Consider the following 25,552-nt stretch of genomic DNA (forward strand, 5'->3'; position numbering starts at 1 on the left):
GATTGATTCAGGGGGCGGGTTGAGGGGGAGCTGTAGGACGTGAAAGCTGTCAGCAGTTAGACCAAAAGTGGATTTAGGCTATGACAGAAGATGCAGAAGACGTCAGCAGTAGATGGTATGTAAAAACCTTGGAATTAGGAAAGATCTGCTGGGGGATCACTGAACTCAGATTCCAATGTTTAAAAATCAGGTGGAGGAGAGAGGACCAGCAAATTAGACCAATCAGGGAGAAACACGTTATGTGCCATCCGCTGAGACAGATGTTTCAAATAGTCAGGACACCATGTGCACCCGCACGGGTTGTGCGCCACCCAGCGCCAGGGTGTGTGGCGCCTGTGCATGAAGGGGGTGTGCCAGGTGTTGACCCTGAGAAAAATCAACACCAGGTACTGCTGGGGGGTGAGCGGTGAGGGGGCAGAGGCGGATCCCTGGGTTTGCATCATGGATTCTGATGAGTGCATTGGTAGGAAAGAAGCCATAGAGGAGAAGAACGTATATGCATGTATATACATAACCCATGGACACAGATAACAGTGCGGTAGGCCTGGGGGAGCCCCTCCACTATTAGCCCCTCCCACCCAGCACCCATCCCTTTCAAGCCTATTGTCTGTGTCCCTGGGCTTGCATATATGCATATAAATTTCCTGGTTAATCTCCCCCTACCCACTTCCCCTCCTTACACCCCCTCCTGCCTTCTCTCTGAAATTCTTCAGTCTGTTCCATGATTCTGTGTCTCTGAATCTATTTTGTTCATTAGATTACACATATGAGTGAGATCATGTGGAAGGGATGGGGAGAGACAGAGGAGACTTCTGTAATATTTTAAAAAATAAAGATAAATTTTTTAAAAAATGAATGTGAAGTGGGGAAGTAGAGAAGGCAAGTTGAGATGACTTTCTCAGGACACTGTGAGATAGAGAGCAAAGAAAAGGCAATAACTAGAAGGAGAGGTGCAGGATGGAGGAGGACATTTTTTGTTAGGGAGATCTTAGAGCATGTTTGTAAACTAACGTGGGTAACCCAGTGAGGGTGCCAGGGAGAGCTGGGTCACTGACAAATGGGAGGAGATGTTGTGAGAACCCACGTGGTAACTTCACTTTATAGGTGCAGACACTTCTTCCATCAGGAAGGAAGACGGAAAACAGCGGTGTGTGTGGTGTGTGCGTAGCTGTGTAAACTGGTTGGTGATGAGATGAGAGAGTTTCTACTAATTGCTGTTTAGTCAACAATATATGAGACCAGGTCCTTAGCCAGGAGTCGTGGGGAAGGGGCAGTGATGTGGTGAGAGAGAAGAATGGAATAATTGCTCAGGAAGTTGCCAAGCGAGTTGACTAGGGAAGCATGGGAGGGGTGTGAGGCAGTGCTGAGCCCATCCCAGGATCAGGGTCATGAAAGCAGAGCCAAAGAGACCGGCTGCTGTGTCCGATGCTCTCCACAGTGTCAGCTGCATGGGCAATGGTGAGGAGAAGTGCACAGTTAGATTGCAAGGGTCCGGTTTTATAAGGCGCGTCGTACAGCACCTTAGAATGGGCGCAAGCAGGGGAGTCGCCAGAGGTGCTTGCAAAGGAATGATCATTTACGTTTGGCAAAGTATTTGTCAAACACATGGCCTGCTTAGTGAGTGTATTTTGTAAAGCATACGTTTCTAGGTCTGTTTACCTGTGTCTTTGTGTATTACATGATTCTAGATATGTTTCAGCAGCATTGTTTGAATCCCTCATACTGCTGTTCAGTTCAAGCTTATTTTCTAAAGCCCTTTGATTTTGGAAAACCAACTCTGTCCCCCTCTCCTCTGCTGGAACTAATGAGTGAGCAAGCAAGAGGTTCTGTAAGCAAAGTAAAAATTGCAGACTTTGTTATGATTGGACCTGTGTTTGGAAATTTTGTGAATTGTGTTATGTCAGCATCCTGCTCAGGGAATAGGCTATGTAAACAATGGGTGTTGGGCAGTTCTGTGAATGAGCAGCCTTCCTTCTCGCTCACAGACTTCACCACTGCAGTTCTCCAGATTTCTGCGTGTTTATTTTATAGTAAAAAGGGCTCTAAAAATGCCAGGCCACTTAGGTTTTTATTGTAGACTCGAGACCCAGTGCATGAAATTTGTGCACTCAGGGGGGTTCCCTCAGCCTGGCCTGTGCCCTCTCACAGTCTGGGAGCCCTTGGGGAATGTCTGACTGACAGCTTAGGCCCGCTCCCCGTAAGCCTTCAGTAGGACATCCTTAGCGCTGCCACGGAGGCAGGGGAGGCTCCTGCCACCACCACTACGCTCACCAGCCCTGAGCCCAGCTCAGGGCTTCTGGCTGAGCAGTGCTCCTCCTGTGGGAGCACACTGACGACCAGGGGGCAGCTCCTGCGTTGAGTGTCTGCCCCCTGGTGGTAAGTGCATGTCATAGGTACTGGTTGTTCTGCTGTTCTGTTGATTTGCATAGTAGCCTTTTATTATCTAGGACTAGAGGCCCGGTGCACAAAAATTTGTGCACTCGGGGGGCAGGGGGGTCCCTCAGACCGGCCTGTGCCCTCTCGCAGTCTGGGACCCCTCGGGAGATAACGACCTGCTGGCTTAGGCCTGCTCCCGGGTGGCAGAGGGCAGGCCCAATCCCTAGGTGGAGCCCCTGGTCGGGCTCAGAGCAGGGCCAACTGGGGAGTTGGGGCATCGCCCCCTGTCATGCACAGAGCAGGGTGGATAGGGAGGTTGTGGCCCTGCCCCCTGTCACACACAGAGCCGCAGTGCGATCAGGGGTTTTGGGCGCTGCCCTCTGTCACACTGATCCCGGTGCCGGGAGGCCTTGTGGCTCTGCTGATCCCGGTGCCAGGAGGCCTCGCGGCTCCACTGATTCTTGTGCTGGGAGGCATATTACCCTTTTACTATATAGAATAGAGGCCTGGTGCACGGATGGGTGCCGGCTGGTTTGCCCTGAAGGGTGTCCTGGATCAGGGTTGGGGTCCCCACTGGGGTGCCTGGCCAGCCTGGGTGAGGGGATGATGGCTGTTTGCAGCTGGTCACACACCCTTCAGGGTGGGGGTCGCCACTGGGGTGCCTGGCCAGTCTGGGTGAGGGGCTGAGGGCTGTTTTCAGGCTGGGGGTGACTGAAGCTCCCAACCATTCCTTTTTTTCTTTTTTTTCTTTTTATTCTGGGCCAGCTTTAGCTTTGATGCTTGGCTCCAGCTCTGAGGCCTCCACTGCTGAAAGTAGGTTTCTGGCCTTTGCTTACAATATTGCAATCCTGCTGGCTGAAGTCCAGCGGTATTTGTTACATAGTTGCTGAGACTTGCAGTTTAGAGGCCTGAAGCAAGCAAGCCTCATGTTAGTTTCAAGCTGCCTGGCTGCCGGCTGCCATCTTGGCTGCCAGTTAATTTGCATATTGCCCTGATTAGCCAATGGGAAGGGTAGCGGTCGTACGCCAATAACCATGTTTCTCTTTTATTAGATAGGACTAGGGGCCCGGTGCATGAAATTTGTGCACTGGGTGTGTGGGGGTGGGGGGGTCCCTCAGCCAAGCCTGCCCCCTCTCACATACTGGGAGCCCTCAGGCATTGACCCCCATCACCCTCCAATCACAGGATCGGCCCCTTGCCCAGGCCTGACGCCTCTGGCCCAGGCATCAGGCCTGGGCAGGGGACCCCCAGACCCCTCCGATTGCTGGCTCTGCCCCTTGCCCAGGCCTGATGCCTCGGCCAGAGGCGTAGACCCCCATCACCCTCCGATCACCTGATCGGCCCCTTGCCCAGGCCTGACGCCTCCGCCAGAGGTGTTTTTGAAATACTACTTTTTAAAATTGTGGAAGTATATCATAACATAATTCCACGTATCCAAAGTGAAGTGAGAAAAAGATTAGGATGAATTAGGCTTTAGGGCAGGAGACAAGGTCCCAGGTCACATGGGAAGGGTTATTAGTTGAGGGATGTAAGGGGGACATAAAAATACAAGGAAACAGGAAACTGCGGGAGTGGAAATAAGTAGGAAGCAAAGAGATATCTATAGAGAAAACAGACCCAAACACTTGTTTGTTTTAGACTGCCAGGTAACAGTAATTCCAGGGAAGTAAGTTGATTGATTATGAAGATTTTAGGGTATGGACAGGAATAATACCTACAAATAAAAACTGTTCACCTTTCCCTGGGCAGGAATTTCCGCCTTCCAGGAAGCCTGACCTTCATGGGGCTGACTGAGAGTGAGAGCTCCGAGCCGTGGTTCCTCCTGCTGATGGCCTGACCCCGGAAGCAGAGCCAGTGCCGGGCGGTGTGTGTGTGTGTGGCGGGGGGGTGGGGGGCGTTAATATGAAGTCACGATGGGAGGCAGAGGCAAGAGCCAAGGGGAATTTTTATGGAGAGGACTGTATGGAAGATGCCAGCTTGCATGCATGCTGATGCCGTGGCCACAGTGACACATCTGTCTTCCTGAGAAATAGGCCTTCTGGAGATAAAGTGGAGATCATGTCCTAATTTGGGGAAAATTTTAAATATTTAAGTTTAGTATAAGCAATTGTAATGTTTGACTTGCAGGCAAATAGAAGTATGAATCAGAATGCATCTCTCTCCTCCTAAGGTAGCTTCTGGACATTGGGCCTATCTCAGAGAAACTGGGGCAGCCCTGGCACTGAGCCCTGGGAATTAAGATTTACTTGGCACCTGCTCTGAGCCAGCTCTCTAGCCAGGTGATTTCCATACATGGTTTCTTCCAGACCTCCTAACCATGGGGCATTATTTTCTTCATTTTAAAGATCGTTTAGAAACTGGAGCTTAGTGACTGGAAGTGATTTTCTCCACTGAGTGACAGGACTCACGTCATGGGATGTTTCCTCTGGAAGCGTTCTATCTTAGCACCTTGAGTGATCCTACTGCACAGGGTGGTCTAGGCTTGTCTGGACCACGGTGACAATCGATTTGGGACCAGAGGAAGGATTAGCTCCAGCAAAGGTAGTGAGGTTTCAGAATGACCTGGGCTTCTCTCTGTTCTCTCTTTTTTCCCCAGTACACAGGAGATAAATATACATAGTGTTTGGGCCATGGTCAGGTGCTAAGGTGGTGACCTTCAAACTTCACAGTGCAGGGAGGTGGGTGGTAGTCCTGGTGGAAAAACAGATTCTAGGTCTCACGCTCAGAGGCTTTGATTCAGCAGAGGGTCTGCAAGGTAAGAAGAACCCCAATAATTCAGATTTAGGTGTCTCCACATCACGCCAGGAGAAACACTAAGGTAGGTGACCCAGTTTTTCAGCATTGCCCCTCCTCGTCTCTTTATACCTGTTATTTGATTATGATAAACCTAGAGATGATACCCTCACTGTCAGATAAGTGTATGGGAGACCAGGCATTGGTGATGATTCAGAGAGCAGGCAATGAACCTCAACCAGGACAGTGAAGAGTGGGAAGGTTAAAGGTACATAGAGCCCAGGAACAGGGTCACCTGGCTTTCAGATGGTATTCCATCCTTACCCAAACTGAGACTTAGACATAGCAGCTACTGATGATCAAGGAGGTGCTTCGAGCTCCCAACACACCGTACTGGGTACTTCCCACAGATGGGCTTCACTTAATTTTGTAACAAACCTATGAATCAATTTTATATCTACACTCAAGGCCCGGTGCACGAAATTCATGCACGGGTAGGGTCCCTAGGCCTGGCCAGCAATGAGTGTCGATCTGTGGGGCTACCAGCGGGGTAATCGGGGCCCCCGCTCTAACCCTCCTTGGCCTGGCGCCACCCACTTGCTGCTCACCTGCTCCACCATCCCCTTGTGGTCCTGTTCTTGTCAGGGCCCATTGGGGCCGGCAGCACTTCCACTGCCGCCTGCTGCCAGCACTGCGTCGCTGCTGCCTGCCATGCTTCGTGCCGCCCCCTGGTGGTCAGTGCACATCTAACTCTGGGTCAGTCAAACTCCCACCTGTGGGGACAATTTGCATATTAGCCTTTTGTTATATAGGATTTTATAGAAGAGGGAACTGGGAGGCCTAACACTATTAAAATTTTACCCCAAGGTCATGTAGGTAGGACTCAAATCAGAGTCTGTTTAACTTTAAAGTTCCATGACCTTTTTTCTTTCTTTTCCTTTATTTTTTTAAATTATACAATTAATACTTTAAATGTAGTCTCACACACAAAAATATTAAACAGTCTAAACAGCATTACACTGGAATTATGTAGGATGTATTTTTCTGCAACTTAATTTCTTCACATAATACTGTCTCCTGGAATTACTTCCATATCAGTCACAAAAGTCTTTATATTGCCAATACTCACCTTTATACCAGAGGCAAAACTATAACCCAAACTAACTTTCAGAAGCAGGTATGTGTCTAAACCAGAGCTTCTTGGCCAGGACTGCTTTGCTCTTCGGGGACTTGGCACTGTCTGGAGACATTTTTGGTCCTCACAACTTGGAGGGGTTGTTACTCTATCTGATGGGTAGAGACCAGGAGTGCACAGGGCAGTCCCCCACCAAAGAATCATCAGGCCCCAAATGTTATAGTGCCGAGACTGGGAAAACTATTGGTTTGAACCTACTTATCTTAAGGGTATTTCAGCAGCCCCATAATGGGCCTTGATCAATACATTTTCTCAGCACTCCCCTTTACCTTAGAGTGTTCAGCATTAAATCCATTTGTTTTAAATGATGGGATTTCAAGTTTTCTCAGGAAAAAAACATTTATACTCTGACTTCTTCCCGGATTTGAAATCATATTTGAACTCTTAGACATCTCAATGTGGCCAATGAAAGTAGCAAAATAATCAATGACTAACCACTTACTGAATCTTGTTTTCTAACCACGTAATTGGGGGAAATGTTTATTTTTTAAAATATTTTTATTGTTTTAGAGAGAGGATGGTAGAGGGAGGGAGAGAGAAAAACATCAATCAATTGCCTCCTGCATGTACCCCAACCCCCCGGGGATCAAACCCACAGACTGGGTATGTGCCCTGACCCGGAATCAAACTGGTGACCTTTTGGTGCATGGGACGATAGTCAACCAACTGAGCCACACCGGCCAGGGTGGGGAATAATGTTTTTCAATGCATGTTTTATATGGTTACTTTTCCTTCAGTGGTAAATTGTTTACTGAGTTAAACTTTGTCCACTTTAGCTAAGTAGATACAGAGTTTGTAAAATTGGAAATCAGTTAATAGTTTATATATTGGATTGAAATAAAAGGAACTGCGGTAATTGCACATCTATTAGATTGACCCTGTTATGCCCTAATAAGACTAAGGAGCACGATTGGTAGCTGTTAGAAACAAGTTGTTCAGTTCCAGGTTGGAATTTAGCATTATTTGTTTCCATAGCATTGTTTCCGTTCATTTATTTAGACTGCCATTTTGTGTTTGAAGGAAATAAGCCTAAGTCTGTTTTCATTTCTTAAAAAAGTCTAACCATTTCTTACTATGTTGGTAGGGGGAAATGATAATTTAAGATTTGTTGTTAAGAAAATTTGTTATTTAGAAAAATGTAAATCACTTGCTGGTGATTTAATTAATTTGGAAATTTTAATATTGCTTAAGTAAATAATTTCAGGATAGTAACATAAATGCTTTACTGAATGTATAAAAAAAACGCAATGGGAGCATAAAAAGGGAAGTCACTAATTCAGTGTTTGGGTGCAAGTATTTTACATGGTAAAAGAACCTGCCACATATTCAACATGGTAGCATTTCTGGTGACCAAGGATGAATAGACCATGTACTTATTTCTGTGGCGCTTGGGGAAGAGAAGATTAAACATGTGTCCAAGGATTACATTTTTTGGCCAAAAATAATTGAATAAATTGAATTGAACTATTCAGTTTTGCTATTCAGATTTGCAGGAAAATTTTTTAAATGTGGAAATCTATCCTATATAATAAAAGGCCAGGGACTATAAGCAGAATGACCAGAATGACCACTCGACCAGTCGCCATGAGGTGCATTGACCACCTCTCGGTCCCTCCCCTCCCCCACCTCCCTCACCCCTGACCCTTGCCCGCAGGCAAATGAGGAACCACAGGGAAGCGGGTGGGTGGCGGTGAGGTGGGGCTGGGGACTGGCGAGCAGGCGGAACAGCTGACCTCGTGGTCCCCCCCCCCCCTTCCCCTGTCCACAGGCTCCAATGGATCAGTGATGGCGGACGGGGGAACCGGGGATGGGTGGCAGGAGAACCAGGCTGGCTGGCTGGCCATTGAGATACCTAGCTCATCCTTGGCTGCTCGGGGTCTCAGGCTGACGGGAAAGCAGGCATCGGCAACTTCACCTCCATGCGCACAGTTAAATATTTTACCCTTTGTCCTCCCTGCATGATCTACAATAATAATCTGCTTCGTGTTGATATTTATTGCTGTGTTGCTGACAATTACCTGACAGAGAAGTTGGGGTGCTTCCCTGGAGTGGAAAAAATTTAGCTACATCAGAAAGCAGGTCTAATTCAGCAAGCTTATCCATATACACTAGTATAAAGCTCTCGCTGTCACCAGTCCCCCTGCGTGTTTCGATCTGTCATTGTCAATCATGAATTTGGTTGACCTTCTATTATAGAGAAAAGGCGAATAATGATATTAAAATATTTCTTCTAATTAATTTCCTTTCAGTGTGCACAAATTTGTGTACCAGGCCACTAGTATGTATTATAATTTTTATTTAGGTACACCAAGTCTGATTGTATTTACTCGTATGTATAGCTGAGACTGTAATTTTCCAGCATCCCGTCAGCAAGATGGTTCTTGCCACTGCTGCTCTTGTCCTTCTGAGTGCTCTGATTTTGTCGTGTCCCCATATGTCGGCACAGGCTGAGTAGCCCCGAAGCACATATTGTTCAGTGAAATTACATCCAAATCAGTTGCCAGGTTCCAGTCAGATTTACCAAATTAAGTAAAACTCTTTGAAATAATAGTACATAGTAATGTCATTTTTTCCAGTATTCTGTGGGTATTTTATGGATTGAAACTTAAGAAAGCAAATTGTGAAAAGGAAAATTTATCATTTTATACTATAACAAGGCCACAAAGGAATCTGCAGTAATTATGTTGTTTAATAACTATAAACGAGCAACCATTCTGTTGAGCTCGACTGTCTAGTGTTTATTGAACACCTATTATGTGAAATGCCATGGGCTACTTCACAGTTGCTCTAAAGACACTCCCTTGCTTGGAGAGCCTGTGGGCTAATAAGTAGAATGATGAGACTTGTAACTAAAGTACGTGGCAGACGTTGGAAGGTACTGTTAGAGAAATACAAATAGGATGCCATAGAGATCTCAGGAGAACACTATCTCATCTCATCCCGTTGGGAACTGAACAGGAGACTTGGAGAAAGATGGATTTTGAAAGATAGGTGTAATTTTGGCAGCTAGAGATGGGAGGGGTTGTTGGATTTCTGGGGAAAGGTGGAATAGTATGGGGGTGAGAAAGGGATAGAGAAAATGGATTAGGTGACTACCAGGGAGTCTGATATCACCAAATCACAGGCTCAGAGGGAAGGACTGGGCGAGTTTGATGGTGGGCTGAAGGCCTGTAGAAGCAGGCTGTGCTTAGGCCAGCCAGTGTTCCACTGTATGTATGTTCTGTACCTTGTTCATCCAGTCCAGTAAAGGCTGGGAGTAGTTGGGCGACAGGAGCATTTTCCATGCCTTTGCTTGACCACTATGGCCCCTTTCCCACTGCCTCTCCCTCCTGCCTCTCAGTCTGTTTTCTCTGTCCATCCAGCCAACATCAGGCACACAGTCCTTTTCTCTTTTCTGTACTTGCTTCTCTCACTTTTTCTCTCCTTGTCTAGCTGTCAGAGTCAGCTCAGAAGTCATCCTTGGAAGCACTCTGAAACCCTACAGTTGGAATTAATCATTACTTTCTCTGCTTTCACAGTGATTGTCTTACCCCCTCATAGCACTTACTACATTCTATCTTACATTATGGCTGTTTCCATCACTATCTCCCTTCATCATATTGTAGGGGTTCTTGCTCCAATAGCTTAAATACAGATCAACTCATGTTGGTTGAATGAATGAACAAGCAATCTTGTTTACAAACAACGTCGCCATCTATATCTATATCTATATCTATATCTATATCTATATCTATATCTATATCTATATCTATATATGCAAATTAAGCCAGGACACCATAACGGTCATGATCAGCTCAGGAGGAGGGGCCTGGCATGGGCCCAGAGCCTGAGAGAATAACAGACAGGGTGGCCCAAGCCCGGAGCCAGAGAGAAAAATCCGCAGGGGGCTGGCCCCCAGCCCCAGCCCCGTGGTCACATCGCTAGGATGCTGGGGCCCGAGCGGAGACACAAACCCACAGGGGTTCTGGGTTCGATTCTGACCAAGGGCATGTACCTAGGTTGCAGGCTCCTCCTTGGCTGGGGCCCAGGTCAGGGCTCATGCAGGAGGCAACCAATTGAAGTGTGCCTCTCACATTGATGTTTCTCTCTGTCTTTCCCTCTTTCTTCCACGCTCTCTAAAAATCAATGGGAAAATATCCTCATGTGAAGATTAAAAAATAAGAAAGAAAGAAATGTCATATCCTATGGAAGAGACATCTTGAAAATGCCTAAAGAAAGTTGTCATTTTTTCGTGGTGAAGGGACCGGAGTCTGTGTTGATGAAAACACCTTGGTGGCTGCAGCAGCTGGCTGTGGCAGTAGCAGTGGGGCGATGGGGGTGGCGCCTTCCCCTGATCAGCCCGGTTGCCTACCACAGAGGGAGGCCTAAGTTGTCAGTAGGACATCCCCTGAGGGCTCCCAGACTGTGAGAGGGGGCAGGCTGGGCTGAGGGGACTCCCCCACCCCCCGCACGAATTTCATGCACTGGGCCTCTAGTTATGTATAAAGAGGTAGGTGCATTAGAGACCAAAGTGGTGGCAATTCTAAAGGACTTTAATGATTAGCTGAAGAAATTGTTTGGAGAAGCACAAAATATGTGCTCAGTCTCAGTTCAAGAATATTGACCACAGTTTGGCTCTCCTAGTCCTTTGCCTGAGCAAAAGCACAGCCTTTATTCCACACCCAGACCCTGTGCCAAACCACAGCCGCCTCCCTGCTCCGCTTTCCTAAACGCCTGTGAATGTGCTGCTGGTACAAGATGGAGTAGATATGGTGAGGCGAGGACAAAAAAGAACACATGAAAGCAAGGCAGTGGATTTCCCCTGATTTAAGACCTCTCCTTGAAAGTTCACCTTCACGGTAGAAGCATTTTTAAATGACTTTTCAACCATTAGCAGAGTTCTCAAAATTCCTACATGAATCAAAACTAGGCTTAAAATGTTTTATATATAGTTGTATTGGTTCCCGCACCTTTCCATCCTTGAAGGATTTTAGATCACAAGCCAGGGTGATATATTTGCATGTTTCTTTATGCCCTTGAAGTTCATTTACACCTACTTGCTTTTTGTAGTTATTGATTCATATATTCAGAACCCCAGTTTCTCATCAGTAAAGTGAGGGAATTGAAGAAGAGTGTCTCCAAGTTTGTTCTGTCAGCATTTAACATAAAATCTATTATATGACTGTAGGAATTAATTTTTGTCCAAAAGCCAATACCTACAGAATATTTAATGGGTTTGTGTTTAGACTGTTTGCCACTAGATGGCAGTAAAAATGTTATTATTGGCACTAAGTGCTTATCAATTTTTAAGGGGTTTTTTTTGTTTGTTTGTTTCCTTTTTATTGAATTTTATTAAGGTGACATTGGTTAACAAAATTATACAGGTTGCAGGTGAGCAGTTCCAGAACACATCATCTGTACACTGTGTTGTGTGTCTGCAGTCTCCCATCCCCAATTCAAGTCTCCCATCCCCACTTGTCACCCCATACCTTCCTCCACCTCTTCCTACCTCCTCTCCCCCTTTAAGTTTACTTTAAAAGAGAGATTTGGAGGTCTAAAGTTTAAGGTGTCTGTTTTGAAATTATCTAACTGTAGCCAAGTCTCACTATGTTCTTTCCTAGGGCCCATGCTTATTTTATCCAGGGATAAAACTCGTATGGCCCTCCATAGCAATTTGTTTTAGGGAATTATGTGGGGAATGGGGGGGATTCATAAATTAAAGTAAGTCATTTCATTTTACAAAACATTATTTTATGATAAAAGTAAGATATAGTAATTGTAACTTTGGAAATACAGGTATTTTGAAGAAGACATTTTAAATTACTCCTCGAAATAATATATGCTAACTATTCGTAAAGTTTATTCCCAGTATTTTTTGTGCATACAAAATTAAAATCACATGGACCATATAGTTTTACACCTTATGTTTCAAACTAATGTTGCATTATATTTTCCTGTGTTATTAAATGTTTTTTTTTTTACATGATTCACACTGTTGGATAAACCATAATGAATTCAACCAGTCCAATGTTGTTGGGTACTTTAGTTCTTCTAGTTTTTCACTGTTACAAGTAATGCTGCTATGAATTAAATCTTTCCTTAGGATGTATTATTGGAAATAAAACTACTGAATAAAAGGATACCATTTTTCATGCTTTGGCTACATGTCATAAGTGAGTTCCTAGAAAAGCTTCACAAATGTGAGCTCCCAGCAGCAAGATTGTCCCCTCACCCCCTCCCTGCCGACACTGAGCATTATAGTGGAGGTTGGTTGTTTTTTAACAGGGCAGGAGGTGGGCTGGGGAACTAATTTTTGTAATATGTAATGTTTAAAAAATCAGTTTCTAACAATATCATTTGGAAATTTGGGCCAGGACACGTCTCCCAATTAAGTTATTTTTATGTTTCCAAGACCTTAAGTGTTACAGTCAGCTTGTCTCATGCAGGTGAGTGGCTACTCTCTGGGGACCTGTTTATGGCTATTTTAAACATTACTCAGAAATTATTTACACTCCCTCATCACGCCTTCTGAATCTGTTGAATGTCCTAGGTTTGGGGATTTTTTTTTTTAGCTTTCACTGGCATGGCTACCAAAGTAATCCATGCAGTTGTGGGAAGCCTCCACCGCTTGTACAGGTCCCAAGGCACAGGACGTGAGTGCCTCTTGGAGGCTCGGGCGAAAGCTTTGGCATGGTTTTCCTTTAGACCCACAACCTTAACTGACCCTGGTCCGCCTATTGTACACACACTACACTACTTTCATCCCAGCTGAGTCTGTAGTCCTCTGTGCTTTAATTTATTAAGGGTCAATCATGTACATTATGATGCAGCCATCTTTTATAGGTGGCTTAATTGAAACTTTGCTTAATTGAATTTTATTAAAAACTGACTTTTAAGGGAGGTGTCATACTTAGGAAGCTTAGCACAATGCTTCACACAATAATGAGCACTCAATAAATTTTAGTAGTCATAACTATTAGAATTCCCTCAAGCAGCCACACTCACGGGGATGCAGGGGCTGAGAGCTCTCCCTGCAGAGGGACTAGACCAGACTGAAGCCCTGAGTGGCTGAAGACCTGTGGCCCTCAGGGGCCTCACACAGGGAAAGTCAGCCCCAGGTAGGGCTTTGGGAACTAGTTTGGGCTTCATCTAAGAATAATTGGGAGCCTTAAAGGGCCCCCAAAGGGCCTTCAGCTGAGGACCAATTAGATTTGCATTGTTTAATAAAACAAATCAAAACAAGGATTCCAGCTGCCTCCTGCAGAGAGGATGCAGGGAGGTTCCTTTTAAGGTGGTTTAGAGTAACCAGCCTTGGGCATGTTACTAAGCTCTGTGTGTGCCAGTTTGCTCATCTAACAGATTCTATAATAGTACCTACCCTATAGGCCAGTGATGGCGAACCTTTTGAGCTCGGCGTGTCAGCATTTTGAAAAATCCTAACTTAACTCTGGTGCCGTGTCACATATAGAAATTTTTTGATATTTGCAACCATGGTAAAACAAAACTTATATTTTTGATATTTATTTTATATATTTAAATGCCATTTAACAAAGAAAAATCAACCAAAAAAAATGAGTTCGCGTGTCACCTCTGACACGTGTGTCATAGGTTCGCCATCACTGCTATAGGCTGTGGGGATTAAATGAGTTGCTATTTGTAACTTTCTTTGAACAGCTTCCTGCACAGCTTTAAATGTTTGTTTGTTGTTGTTGTTGTTTTTAAATAGAATGCCAAAAGTCTGGTGGCAGAAGGCTAATCACTTCCAGTTCCGTCCCCCCTCCATCTAGCATCAGAATGACCCAAACTACCCCGACTGAGCTCCTGGCCGCCAAGTTTTCAAATCAGGCTCAGCCTCCTCCCTCCCCTGCCTGGTCTGGTGTGGGTACCTACACATGGATGTGTGGCATATGGCAGGCGAGGCCTGGCTGGTCTTCCCTTGACCACAACACCTGCCTTGCCCCCCACACGGGTCAGGCCCAGTGCCCCTTGCTGAGTGCACCACCTGTGCTTCCTGCTGTGGTAAACTAGGCAAGTCCTCCAGGAAGCCCCGCCCGCAAAGGATGACCCCTGCCTGCCATTTACCTCTCCTGGCTTTGCCGCCCTCACCACACTGCTTGCTCTCACCCAGACTGCACTTGGTGTTTGAAAATAACTGAGCGATGGACTCTCCTGGGCTGTCGTCAGCTCCTGTTTGCTCTCCGTTTTCATAAAGGACATCTTTGAACTGGAAGGAAAAAAGGACAGTTAACATGCAGTGGCTTCCATCCAGCCTTTCCCATGCTAACCAGGAGCCTCTGCATTATCTTAGACTTCATAAGTTCACGTTAACGCTGTAAACGTCCTGTTTTTCTCCCTCTCCTGTGGATGCATTCTTTGTAAGTTATGTTTTACATGGAAATGTATATCTGCAGGAAACTTGAATCATAATATCTTCACTGAGTAGTACTATCGCAAAGCTGCTTTGTTAACTTGCTGTGATCTTTGCTAATTTGAAAACAGTGGACGGGATCTCTTTTGGGGACAGCAGTTTGAACCTGTGTTCCTCGGTAATGTTGCCTGGAGCCCTGTTTTGAGGCTACTGAGCGATTCTGAGCTCATGGAGGAAGTACCGCAATCCACACGGGAGGGTGCATGCCAGGTCTGCAGTGGACCCTTCCTCCCGGAGACTCCTCAGGATTGTGGGGAGAGGGAGAGGCGGCACAGAGGTCTCCTGGGTGTTTCCATTGCATGATTACGGTTAATGGGGGGGGGGGGCAGCATTTTCAGTTTATTTTACATCATTGTGAAATAGTTTATGATAAAATTGAAAGGAGTCCAGGACACATTAGTGCTGCTCGCCCTGGGCTCTTCCCTCAATGTGACTGTCTGCATGCCTATTTGTGTGTGAGCTCACACATTTATATGCACATATTTGTTTTATCTTGTAATATCCTATATAAAAGGGTACTATGCAAATAGACTGAAAGGCAGAACAACCAATGAAAGGCGTAATATGCTAATGATATGCTAAGGCTGCTCAACCACTCACTATAACGTGCCCTGACCACCAGGGAGCAGATGCTGCAACTGGTAGGTTAGCTTGCTGCTGAGGTCTGGCCAATCGGGCCTGAGCAAGATGGGCTGGACATGCCCTGGAGCCCTAATGGGGTCCCTCAGCCTGACCTGCGCCCTCTCACAATCTGGGACTCCTTGGGGGATGTTGGAGAGTTGGTTTCAGCCCGATCCCACAGGCCACTCCCCTTGGGAGGGCGCCAGACGCAGGGCTCATGGCTGGCGAGCACTGCTGTGGCAGCGCAAGCCTCTCTGGATCGCCACTGATTGGGCGGGAGCCCACGGCAGGCACAGTGGAGCCCGGATGAGCGGGAGCGGCAGGTAGGAGCTGCAGGCAGCGTTGGACTGTGGCTTTTGGCCCAATCCCTACAGGCCACCCAGGGGGACCCCACCCGTGCTCGAATTCTTGCACCGGGCTTCTAGTGTACTCATAAAATGTAGTGCAGGATTTAAAAAATGTAAAATGACTATTTCCCTGGGAATATACTGAAAACCACTGGGCTGTACACTTTAAAATGGGAGAATTTTATGGTATATGAGTTATATCTCAATAAAGCTGTTAAAGAAGAGAATGTCCCATCAGTCCCAGTTCTCAGCCTGAGTGCTGTCTCTGGCAGAAGACACAGTGTCTTCAATCCAGGCCTGCGCCGGCTCATCCAGGTGTCCCCGCCTCTGTCCGCCCGGCTGCCTCTCCTGGAGGGGGTGGTTTCTGTCTTTCTCTTTGGTGGATCCTGGCCTGGCCTGGCCTAGACCTCCTGCCCCTCCCTTTTGTCAGAAGCCTTAGACTTAAGAGCATTAAGCAGTGAGTGCCCTCTCTGGGGATCGAGTTTCCCCTGGAAAAGGCAGCAAGAACGGTGACCAGGAGCCTGTCCTCAGTATTGTGACCACAAGGTTTCAGGGGGAAAGGGAAGAAAAATGTTTCCTATGTAATAGCATTTTACTTCTCTCTCTCCCTTTCTCAGTGCTTCCCTGCCTTTGACTAATAAAGAATGTGGCGGTAGAAGCGGTTCTCTCTAAGGGTCTCCTCATTGTGAGGGCGGCCTTGGCCTGGGTGGGGCCGGAGAGCTGATGCTGGGGACCTGAGGACCCAGAGCCTGGCTCTGGGCGTCGGTGTGGAGTTAAACAGAAAACGCAGGTGACATTCGTCATGTTGGCTGTTTGTAAAGTCTGTCATTAATATAAGAAACTTCATATTCGTAGTATTTAATCTGTCTTACTTGTAAAGAATAAGAAAAACAGAAGGTAAATATTCCTCCAGAAAATAGCAGAGTTTTAAGATTCGTTTCCATTTTAAGTCCATTTGTTTAGCCAGTGTATTCATGTTTAGGTCTGTTATATTAATGTTATTACTTTTTTCATTTATATACACAGTTAACTAAAGAGCTTTTTCAAGCACCCATGTCTGTATTTTTAAGTAAAGTTTCTTTTGTTGTAAAAAAATGTTTTCAAATACAACACTTTTTCAAAAAGAATTATTTGTTCTTGATTATAAAAGCAGTACATTCACATATAGGAAAGTGGAAAGTATATTAAAGTAGAAAGAAGAAAGAATATATAGCACCACCCTAGAGACTGTTAACATTTGGTGATACTTTCATTATTTTTTCATTCTCATGTATGGATTATTTTTATATTGATGTGATCTTTTCTGTGTATAAAATTTTACATCTTTCTTCATTTAACATGATACTATAAACATTTAAAATGCTGTTATAAATTTTTCATAAACATTTTAATGGCTTATACAATGAGCCGCTGTGTGAGACACTGTAAATTAATCATTCCCTGCTGTTGGACATCACTAATGAGAAATAGCACTGTAATGAACATCTTTGAGCATAGTCCCATTGTCATATTGGGATTTATTTCCTTAAATGTAAGCCAGATATATTAAAAGTTTTGAATGCTTTTAAAGCCTTATCATATTGCCTCAAGTTGCCTTCTGTAAGGCAGGCATCTATCAATCTATAAGGCGTCTTTGTTCAGGTTACCAACCTCTGGGCAGACATAGCCCTGGCAGTCCAAGCTTGAGGGTGTACTGTAGACTGTTACACCTGCTCCGCTCTCTGTGGGTGCCTCAGTGTGCCACAGGAGCACTGATGCGTGGATGCTCATTTATATTCTTCCCATGGCTCACCCTGAGTAATGTTTCCGAGAACCCAGATTAGTATTAATTAGGTATTCATATCTGTAAAACCTTTAATTTGTTAAGTGAAAAAGTAAATGTTGGTATGTTGATATTTAAATTTACCCATTTTGATTATGAGGGTGAGCATTTTAATCATGTGTTTCTTGGGCATTTGTATTTTCTCTTATGAATTATCTGTTTATACTCATTTTATACTCAGTGTTTGTCATTTGATATTTTGGGTATTACTTTGATTACATATGATCTGAATTATTTGTAGTCAGTATTCCTGGTTTATACTTAATTTATGAAAAACAAAAGGTTTTATTTTTACTTAGAATAATCAATTATTTGCTTCCTTGATATTCAGTTTACAAAGTTCTTCCCCACTTAGACATGTGAAAAGCACTTATATTTTCTTCTTGTTTATTATTTCATTTCATTTTTACATTGACCTCTTGAATTTATGTTAAATTCAAGTATATTTTGATGAGTAGCATTAGGTAGGAATCTAATTTTTTCAAAGTTTTCTCTGCACTATTTTTCACATAATCTTTCCTTTCCCTAGTGATTAATGTGTTTTTTTGTCATTTGATTATCATCTATTCTGATAAAAATATTTTGCTGAATTTAAAACCAATAAAGATTACATTCTCAATATGGTTAAAGTACTGTTCTTTATATATTTTTGTTTCACTGTTAACATTTGTTTAAATTGACTTTGAATTTAATAATTGTATTACTAACTTATTTCTTCTTTTTATGAATATTTTTATTGATTTCAGAGAGGAAGGGAGAGGGAGAGAGAAACATCAATGATGAGAGAGAACCATTGATTGGCTGCCTTCAGCACGCCCCCTACTGGGGATTGAGCCCGCAACCCAGGCAAGTGCCCTGACCGGAAATCGAACTGAGCCACACTGGCTGGGCTATTTCTTCTTTATACATTAAATCAGAGTGAACTGAATATAAGGGCACATTAAGATTACTCATTTACAAATGACCCTGACTCTAGGCATTAAACATAAGAGCCACTTGCATTCACATTTAAGAACTGTTTTCCCTTTCTGTTCATGTTTTTAGGGGTTGTTATCTCATATACTTTCAGCATTCAGATTTGATATAAAAGAAGTTGGTCTTTTTGCTCAAAGTCTTGGGTATGCACCTGCAGATTATTATCCTGGTTTGCTAAAAAATGTGAGTATTTTTAACTTATTAGTATTAACATTTTCATTGGTTAATATATCACCAGCAAAAAGAATAAGTGGAAGTATATCACTTCTCCAGAAGAGATGTTTAACTTTTCTATGTTTATCTCTTCTTACGTTGGGCGGACTTATGGCCATGTAAGGAAGAAATGTGAGATGGAAGGTTATGGGAAAGAAGAAGGAAACCAGGAGAGGTTATTCTAAATCAACCAACTTCTCTGTCTCTTAACACATTTCATTTATCCTCTCAAAGATTTTTAGGAGAAGAAATTCGTTAACCAATGTAAATACAGTCTTTCATTGTTAGACAAATTTTGTATTTAAAATGGCATGATAGGAATTTTGTGCTAAAGCAAAAAAAAAAAAAAGTAATAACCTTGTAAATACTACTATATATTTACATCTTAGTATTAAAGCTATGTATTCTTCTGCCTTTAATTTTAGCTAGATTGAAGAAGTTTTAATTTTGATCTTAACATAGCTCTTCTAAAAACTGTTAGGAGATTTTTCAATATTTAACTATTCTGGTCTTTTGGATGCTTTATACATGAATAAAAAATAAAGATTAAATTAAGAAAGAAAAATAAAGTAACTCTAACGTGGTTTTATTTTTAATGGGTTCGGTTTTAATTCTTAGGAAATTACTGGTCTGTCTGTTGTTTAAGTAGGAATCTGCTTAAGTAGGAATTCAGAATAACAGGCAGTAAACACAAAATCCAAATTATTAGTAAATAAGTTGGCGCTGCCTCTTTTCACTTTGACAAAGTACAAGGAGAGAGCTGGCGGAAGAGGGTAGGGAATCTCAACGGAAATACCACTCACACCAGGAAAATAGAACTGATGTCATCCTGTTTGCAGTGCGAGTTAACCTGCAACTGATTTTGTTTTACAGATGGTTTTATCATTAGTGTCTGAGCTCAGAGAGAATCATCTTAATGGATTTAACACTCAGAGGCGGTAGGTGTGGAACTAAACAGCCCTCTTCTCAAGTTTCAAAATGTATGTTTGGTTATGAGAGAAAAAGTTATAATTCTTAGGAAATGCATGTTCATAATTATAGTTATAGTTATATCCATTGTGGAAAGATCATTTTAGTTGAATACATGGAAAATTGGTGAATTTTACAAACTTTCTTTTTTAACCCCTGTTCTCAACTTTCATAAGGCAATAAATTGTGTAATGTGTCACATGCTCCCATGGAGTAAAAAGCCCTCCATATACAGTAGGGAACACAGAACAAGTGCTCAGCTCCATGTGTGTGTATCATTTACACACACACACAACCAGGATGTTTACAAGACAGCAGACACTTGATGTGCACATATGACTTATATGACTATTTTAAGAAACGATATTCCAAAATTTAGACTAAACAAATCAAAGAGTCAGACAAATTAAATAGCAGTTAATCACATTATAAATGTTTCTTCAGTATGAGAAAGAATTCAAAGTTGTTTTCATTGGTGAGCATTTTATTCTTAACAAGTCATTCACTGAAAGAATCTAGGGACCAAGGCACCTTGTGATTTTTTGTAAAGCTATTGCCAATGAAAGCTCTATCAGGTATGGTGTTTGCTCTCAGACTTAGAAATCCTTTGCGTCTAACCCAGCCGTGGGCAAACTACGGCCCGCGGGCAGGATCCGGCCCGTTTGAAATGAATAAAACTAAAAAAAAAAGAGACCGTACCCTTTTATGTAATGATGTTTACTTTGAATTTATATTAGTTCACACAAACACTCCATCCATGCTTTTGTTCCGGCCCTCCGGCCCAGTTTAAGAACCCATTGTGGCCCTCGAGTCAAAAAGTTTGCCCACCCCTGATTCTAACCCTTAAAGTAAACTATAAAATTCTTAGGCAAAAACATGAGAAAATATTCATTACATTGGATTTGGCAGTGATTTTTTGGATATGACATCAAAAGCACAACAATAAAAAAGCTAGATAACTCGGACTTCATTCAAATTAAGAAGTTTTATGAATCATAGGATATTATCAAGAAAGCAAAAAGACAACCAACTGAATGAGTAGATTGGAAATCATATATCTGAAATCATACACCCAGAATGTATAAAGAATTCCTAAAATTCAATATTATAAAATTAAATTTTAAAAAAATGGCCAAGAGACTTGACTAGACATTTCTCCCAGGAATATGTACAACAGGCCAATAAACACATGAAAAGATGCTCAACATCAGTAATTATTAGGGAAATGCCTAACGAAATCACAGTGGGATACAATATCACACCTACTAGGATAGCTATAATTTAAAAAAACAAACAAAAATGAAAACTAACAAATCTTGGTGAAAATATAGAGCAGGTAGAACCCTTGTGTTTTGCAGGTGGGAATGGAAAAAAGTACATCCACTGTGGAAAACAGTTTGGCAGTTCCACAAAAAATTAAATACAGCCCAGCCAACATGGCTTAGTGGTTGATTGTTGAACTATGAACTAGGAGGTCACGGTTCCATTTCCAGTCAGGGCACATGCCTGGATGTCCAGGTTGCGGGCTCGAATACCCAGTGTGGGGCATGCAGGAGGGAGCCGGTCAGTGATTCTTCTAGCATTGATCTCTCTCTCTTCCCCTCTCAGAAATCAATTAAAAATATATATATATATATTTTTTTTTTTAAAGTTAAATGCAGAATAACCATAAGACCCAACAATTCTACTCCTAAGTACATATTCAAAAGAAATGAAAGCAGGGGCTCAGATATCTGTACACCAAGTTTATAGTAACCCAAGTGCCTATCAACAGATGAACAGAGAAACAAAATGTGGTTTACAAATACATTACAATACTATTCAGCCATAAAAAGGAATAAAAATTGTATATATGCAAGAACATGGATAGACTTTGAAAACATCATGCTTAGAGAAGCAAGACACAGAAGGATAGATATTGTATGATTCCCCTTATATGAGATACCTAGAATAGGCAAATTAATAGTGACAGAAAGCAGACTATCTATAATAATAAAAGCATAATATGCTAATTAGACTGGATGTCCTTCCTTTCGGACAAAGCTGTGGCGGGCGGGGGCCGAGGCAGAGGTGGCCGCCACGGCAGTGGGGGCCAAGGCCCTTGCACGAATTTCATGCATCAGGTCTCTAGTAGGTTATAAGTGTCTAGAGGGAGTGAAGTGATTGTTTAATAGGTACATAGTTTTTGGAGGGGATGAGGAAAAGCTTTGGGTATAGATTATGGTGATGGGTACACAGTTTGTGAATGTATTTATCCACTGAGCCAAACCGGTTTCGGCAGTTTGTGAATGTATTTAATGCCACTGCATGGTTACCACTTACAAATGGTTAAAATAATAACTATTATGTATGTTTTATTGCAATAAAAGAAATTAAACTTGAAAAAAAAACAATTGTGATACCATCTATAAACTCCCTCAAATGACTAAAATGTAAGACACATTAGCATATGTTGGAAAGGATATGAAATTCCCGGATCTTTCATAAACTGTTTGGGAGAATGTGCATAATATAAACATTTTTGTAAACACTGTGGCAGTTTAATATAAAGTTAAACATAAACTCACCATATGACCCACCAATTCCATTTTTGAGTTTTTACTCATGACAAGTGAAAACATAGGTATTTACAAATATTTCTGTATAAATATTCATAGCTGTTTTAGTTGTAATAGTTCAAAACCAAAAATAATCCAAAGGACCATTGACAATGGAACAGGTATTTTTAATTATTTTAATAAAAATTAGGGTATTTTACTAAAAATTATATATTACCACCATTGAAAAAAATGAAAAAACAAGTCATAAACTGAGAAAGTATTATGAAATTGCACATCTGATAAAGGGCTCAAACTCAGAATATATAAAGAATCCAGTAATAAGACAAATAACCCAGTTTAAAAACTGGCAAAAGATAGGAATACATGTCACCAAAAAATGTATACAAATGGCTTATTTCAAGAACATGAATACTGGTATATAAATGTTTATAGCAGCATTGTTCATAATAGACAAAAAGTGGAGGCAACCCAAATATCCATCAACTTATGATTGGATAAATGAAGTATGCTATGTGCATACAATAGAATATTATTCCTAAGGAAAAGGAACAAGCTACTGATTCATGCTGCAGCACGTGTGAACCTCAAAAACATGCTTAGTGAAAGAAGTCAGTCATAAAAGAACACACATTGTATGATTCCATTTTTTTATAAAATGTCCAGAATATGCAAATCTATATACATGTTGTTGCCTGTGGCTAGAGGTAGAAACAGGGATTTCCTACAAATGAACACAAAAGATGGAAATGTTCTAAAAGTAGATGATGATTATTGTCCAACTCAATGATTTATTAAAAATCTTTGGATTGTACATTTTAAATATGTGCATTTTGTGGTATATAAAGTATATATAAAAATATCAGATGAATCCCTAGGGTGCATGGAAAGCATTTACAGTCATTTATTTAAATACTAGGTAAGGACTTTGATTTAGCTTTGTGGTGAATGTTGAATAATGGGTCTTTGAGTAATAAACTTAAAAATTTATTAAAGGGAACTTGAAAAAATCAATAGAAGGCAATTTGTATGTATACCCTATACCAAATCTCAAAACATGGTTTTATTTATTTATTTAGCCTCACCCAATGATACACTTTATTAATTTTTATTTTTTTATTATTTTTTTCATCAAAATGTATACTTTATTTTTTTTTTGCTGTGACTCACTTTATTGCATTTCAAAGATATCACTTTTTTTTTTTTTACAAATTGCTATCATAAATTTGTTTTATTAATTTTTAGAGAGAGAGGAAGAGGAGGAAGAAAGAGAGCAAAACATTGATTTGAGAAACATCGATCAGTTGCCTCCCACACGCACCCCCACCAGGGATTAAACCTGCAACCTAGGTATGTGTCCTGACTGGGAATTGAACCTGCAACCTGTTGGTGTACAGGACAATGCTCCAACCAACTGAGCTACCCAGCCAGGGCAAGTTGATGATTTTTTAAAACTTAGATGAGAATAAACTAAAACACTCTCTCTCTCTCTCTCTCTCTCTCTCGCTGTCTCTCTCTGGAAGATATCTGCAACCTATATAACAGACAAATATAGAAATGCCTCCTGCAAATGAATTATAAAGAGACAAACACTCCAGTATGGAAATGAACAAGAAATATAAGGTTATTACAAATGAGGCAAACTACATAAAAATAAACATTTAAAAAATTCTTCAGGAGTGACATCAGCAGGATAGCAGAATAGGAAGCACCAGACCTTGCTTCCTCCTCCACACCCCCCCCCACTCTGAGAAACACTGACTTAACAATAGTATATGGGTCAAAGGGCCTTTATGAGAACTCCAGAAACTGATTAGAAGTCATAATATCCCAGGCAGGCTCAAAGTCAAGAATAGCCATGTTGAAACAGGAAAGAAACCCATGTCATATAAACTACAACAGCCCTTCCCCTAAGGCAGCCCAGCTTGGTGTGATTGGGAGGGAAAGTCCAGCTTGTGGCTTCTCCCTTGTAAGGGAAAGAGAAGAGAGAGTGTGTCCAATGTTCTTCTGGCTTTTGTGGGGCTGCCTGAGGGACTAGTATTTGTCTGGCCTGATTCTGATCACTGACAGGGCACCGCCGCACTTCCAATGCCTGGACAGTGGAGCGTTAGAGCTCGCTGCCTTTTGCAGCACCAGAGAACTGGAGTGCTATAGACAGGAGGTTGGCTCAGGTCAGCATGAATAGGGGCCAGCACCCAACTCTGGTAAAGACAAATATATACGCAAATATAAAATCCTATAATAACGTAATATTGGTTCATAAATTACTTTTAATTCTGTAATAAAATTTAAATGATAAAAGTATAAAAAAGAACCATAACTTTAAAACTATGTGAATGGGTACAAAATATAAAGACATATAACTTATGACATCAATAACACAAAACATGGGAGGAGATATAAAGAATAAGTTTTTTTGTAGGCAACTTAAATTGTTATCAGTTTAAAATAGATTGTTATAACCACAAGGTATCTTACCAAATCCCATGATAAAACAAAACAAAACAAATAAAAAAAAACTACAGAAGTTGCACAAAGGAAAATGAAAAGAATCAAAGTATATCACTATTTTAAAAAAATCAGTGAAAGACAAAGGAAGGTCAGCGAGAGTGAGAAAAAGGATCAAAATAACTACCAGACATACAGAAAACAGTGAAATGGCAGTAGTAAATCCCACTCTATCAGTAATTACTTGAATGTAAATGGATTAATTTCTCCAATCAAAAGGCATAGCATAGCTGAATGGATTCTAAAAAACAAGGTTCAACCATCTGCTGTCTACAAGACTCATTTTAGATGTCAGGATATACATAAGCTGAAAGTAAATGGATGAAAAGATATATTCCATACAAATGGCAAGCACAAGAGAGCAGATATGGCCATGCTTATATTAAAAAAAATATAGTTTATATCAAAAATTATTACAAGAGGCAAAGAAGAGCATTATATAATGACAAATGATCAACTTACCAGGAAGATATCCTATATAATAAAAGGCTAACATGCAAATCAACTGAACAGCGGAAGGACTGGTCACTATGACGCACACTGACCACCAGGGGGCAGACGCTCAATGCAGGAGCTGCCCCCAGTGGTCAGTGCGCTCCCACAGTGGGAGTGCCGCTCAGCCTGAAGCCAGGCTCACTGCTCCTTAGCACTGCCTCGGTGGTGGCAGGAGCCTCTCTTGCCTCCGTGGCAGTGCTGAGGACGCCTTGGGTGATGTCCGCCTGCCAGATTAGGCCAACTCCCTGTGGAGCGGGCCTGAACTGGCAGGCAGACATCTCCCGAGGGTCCTGGACTGCGAGAGGGCACAGGCCAGGCTGAGCCCTCCACCCC

The 25,552-nt window shown here is 42.2% G+C and overlaps 1 protein-coding gene across 1 annotated transcript in view; it reads left to right on the forward strand.

The window, feature by feature from the left end:
• Positions 1–25,552, forward strand: part of FANCC (Fanconi anemia complementation group C) — a 226,354-nt gene that overhangs the window by 129,058 nt on the left and 71,744 nt on the right. The window contains exons 6-7 of the mRNA XM_006753678.2: positions 18,546–18,659; positions 19,563–19,627. Of these exons, the coding sequence (XP_006753741.2) occupies positions 18,546–18,659; positions 19,563–19,627 (179 nt within the window). The remainder of the gene's footprint in view (positions 1–18,545; positions 18,660–19,562; positions 19,628–25,552) is intronic.

Source organism: Myotis davidii, unplaced genomic scaffold, assembly GCF_000327345.1.
Source record: "Myotis davidii unplaced genomic scaffold, ASM32734v1 scaffold190, whole genome shotgun sequence".
NCBI lineage: Eukaryota > Metazoa > Chordata > Mammalia > Chiroptera > Vespertilionidae > Myotis > Myotis davidii.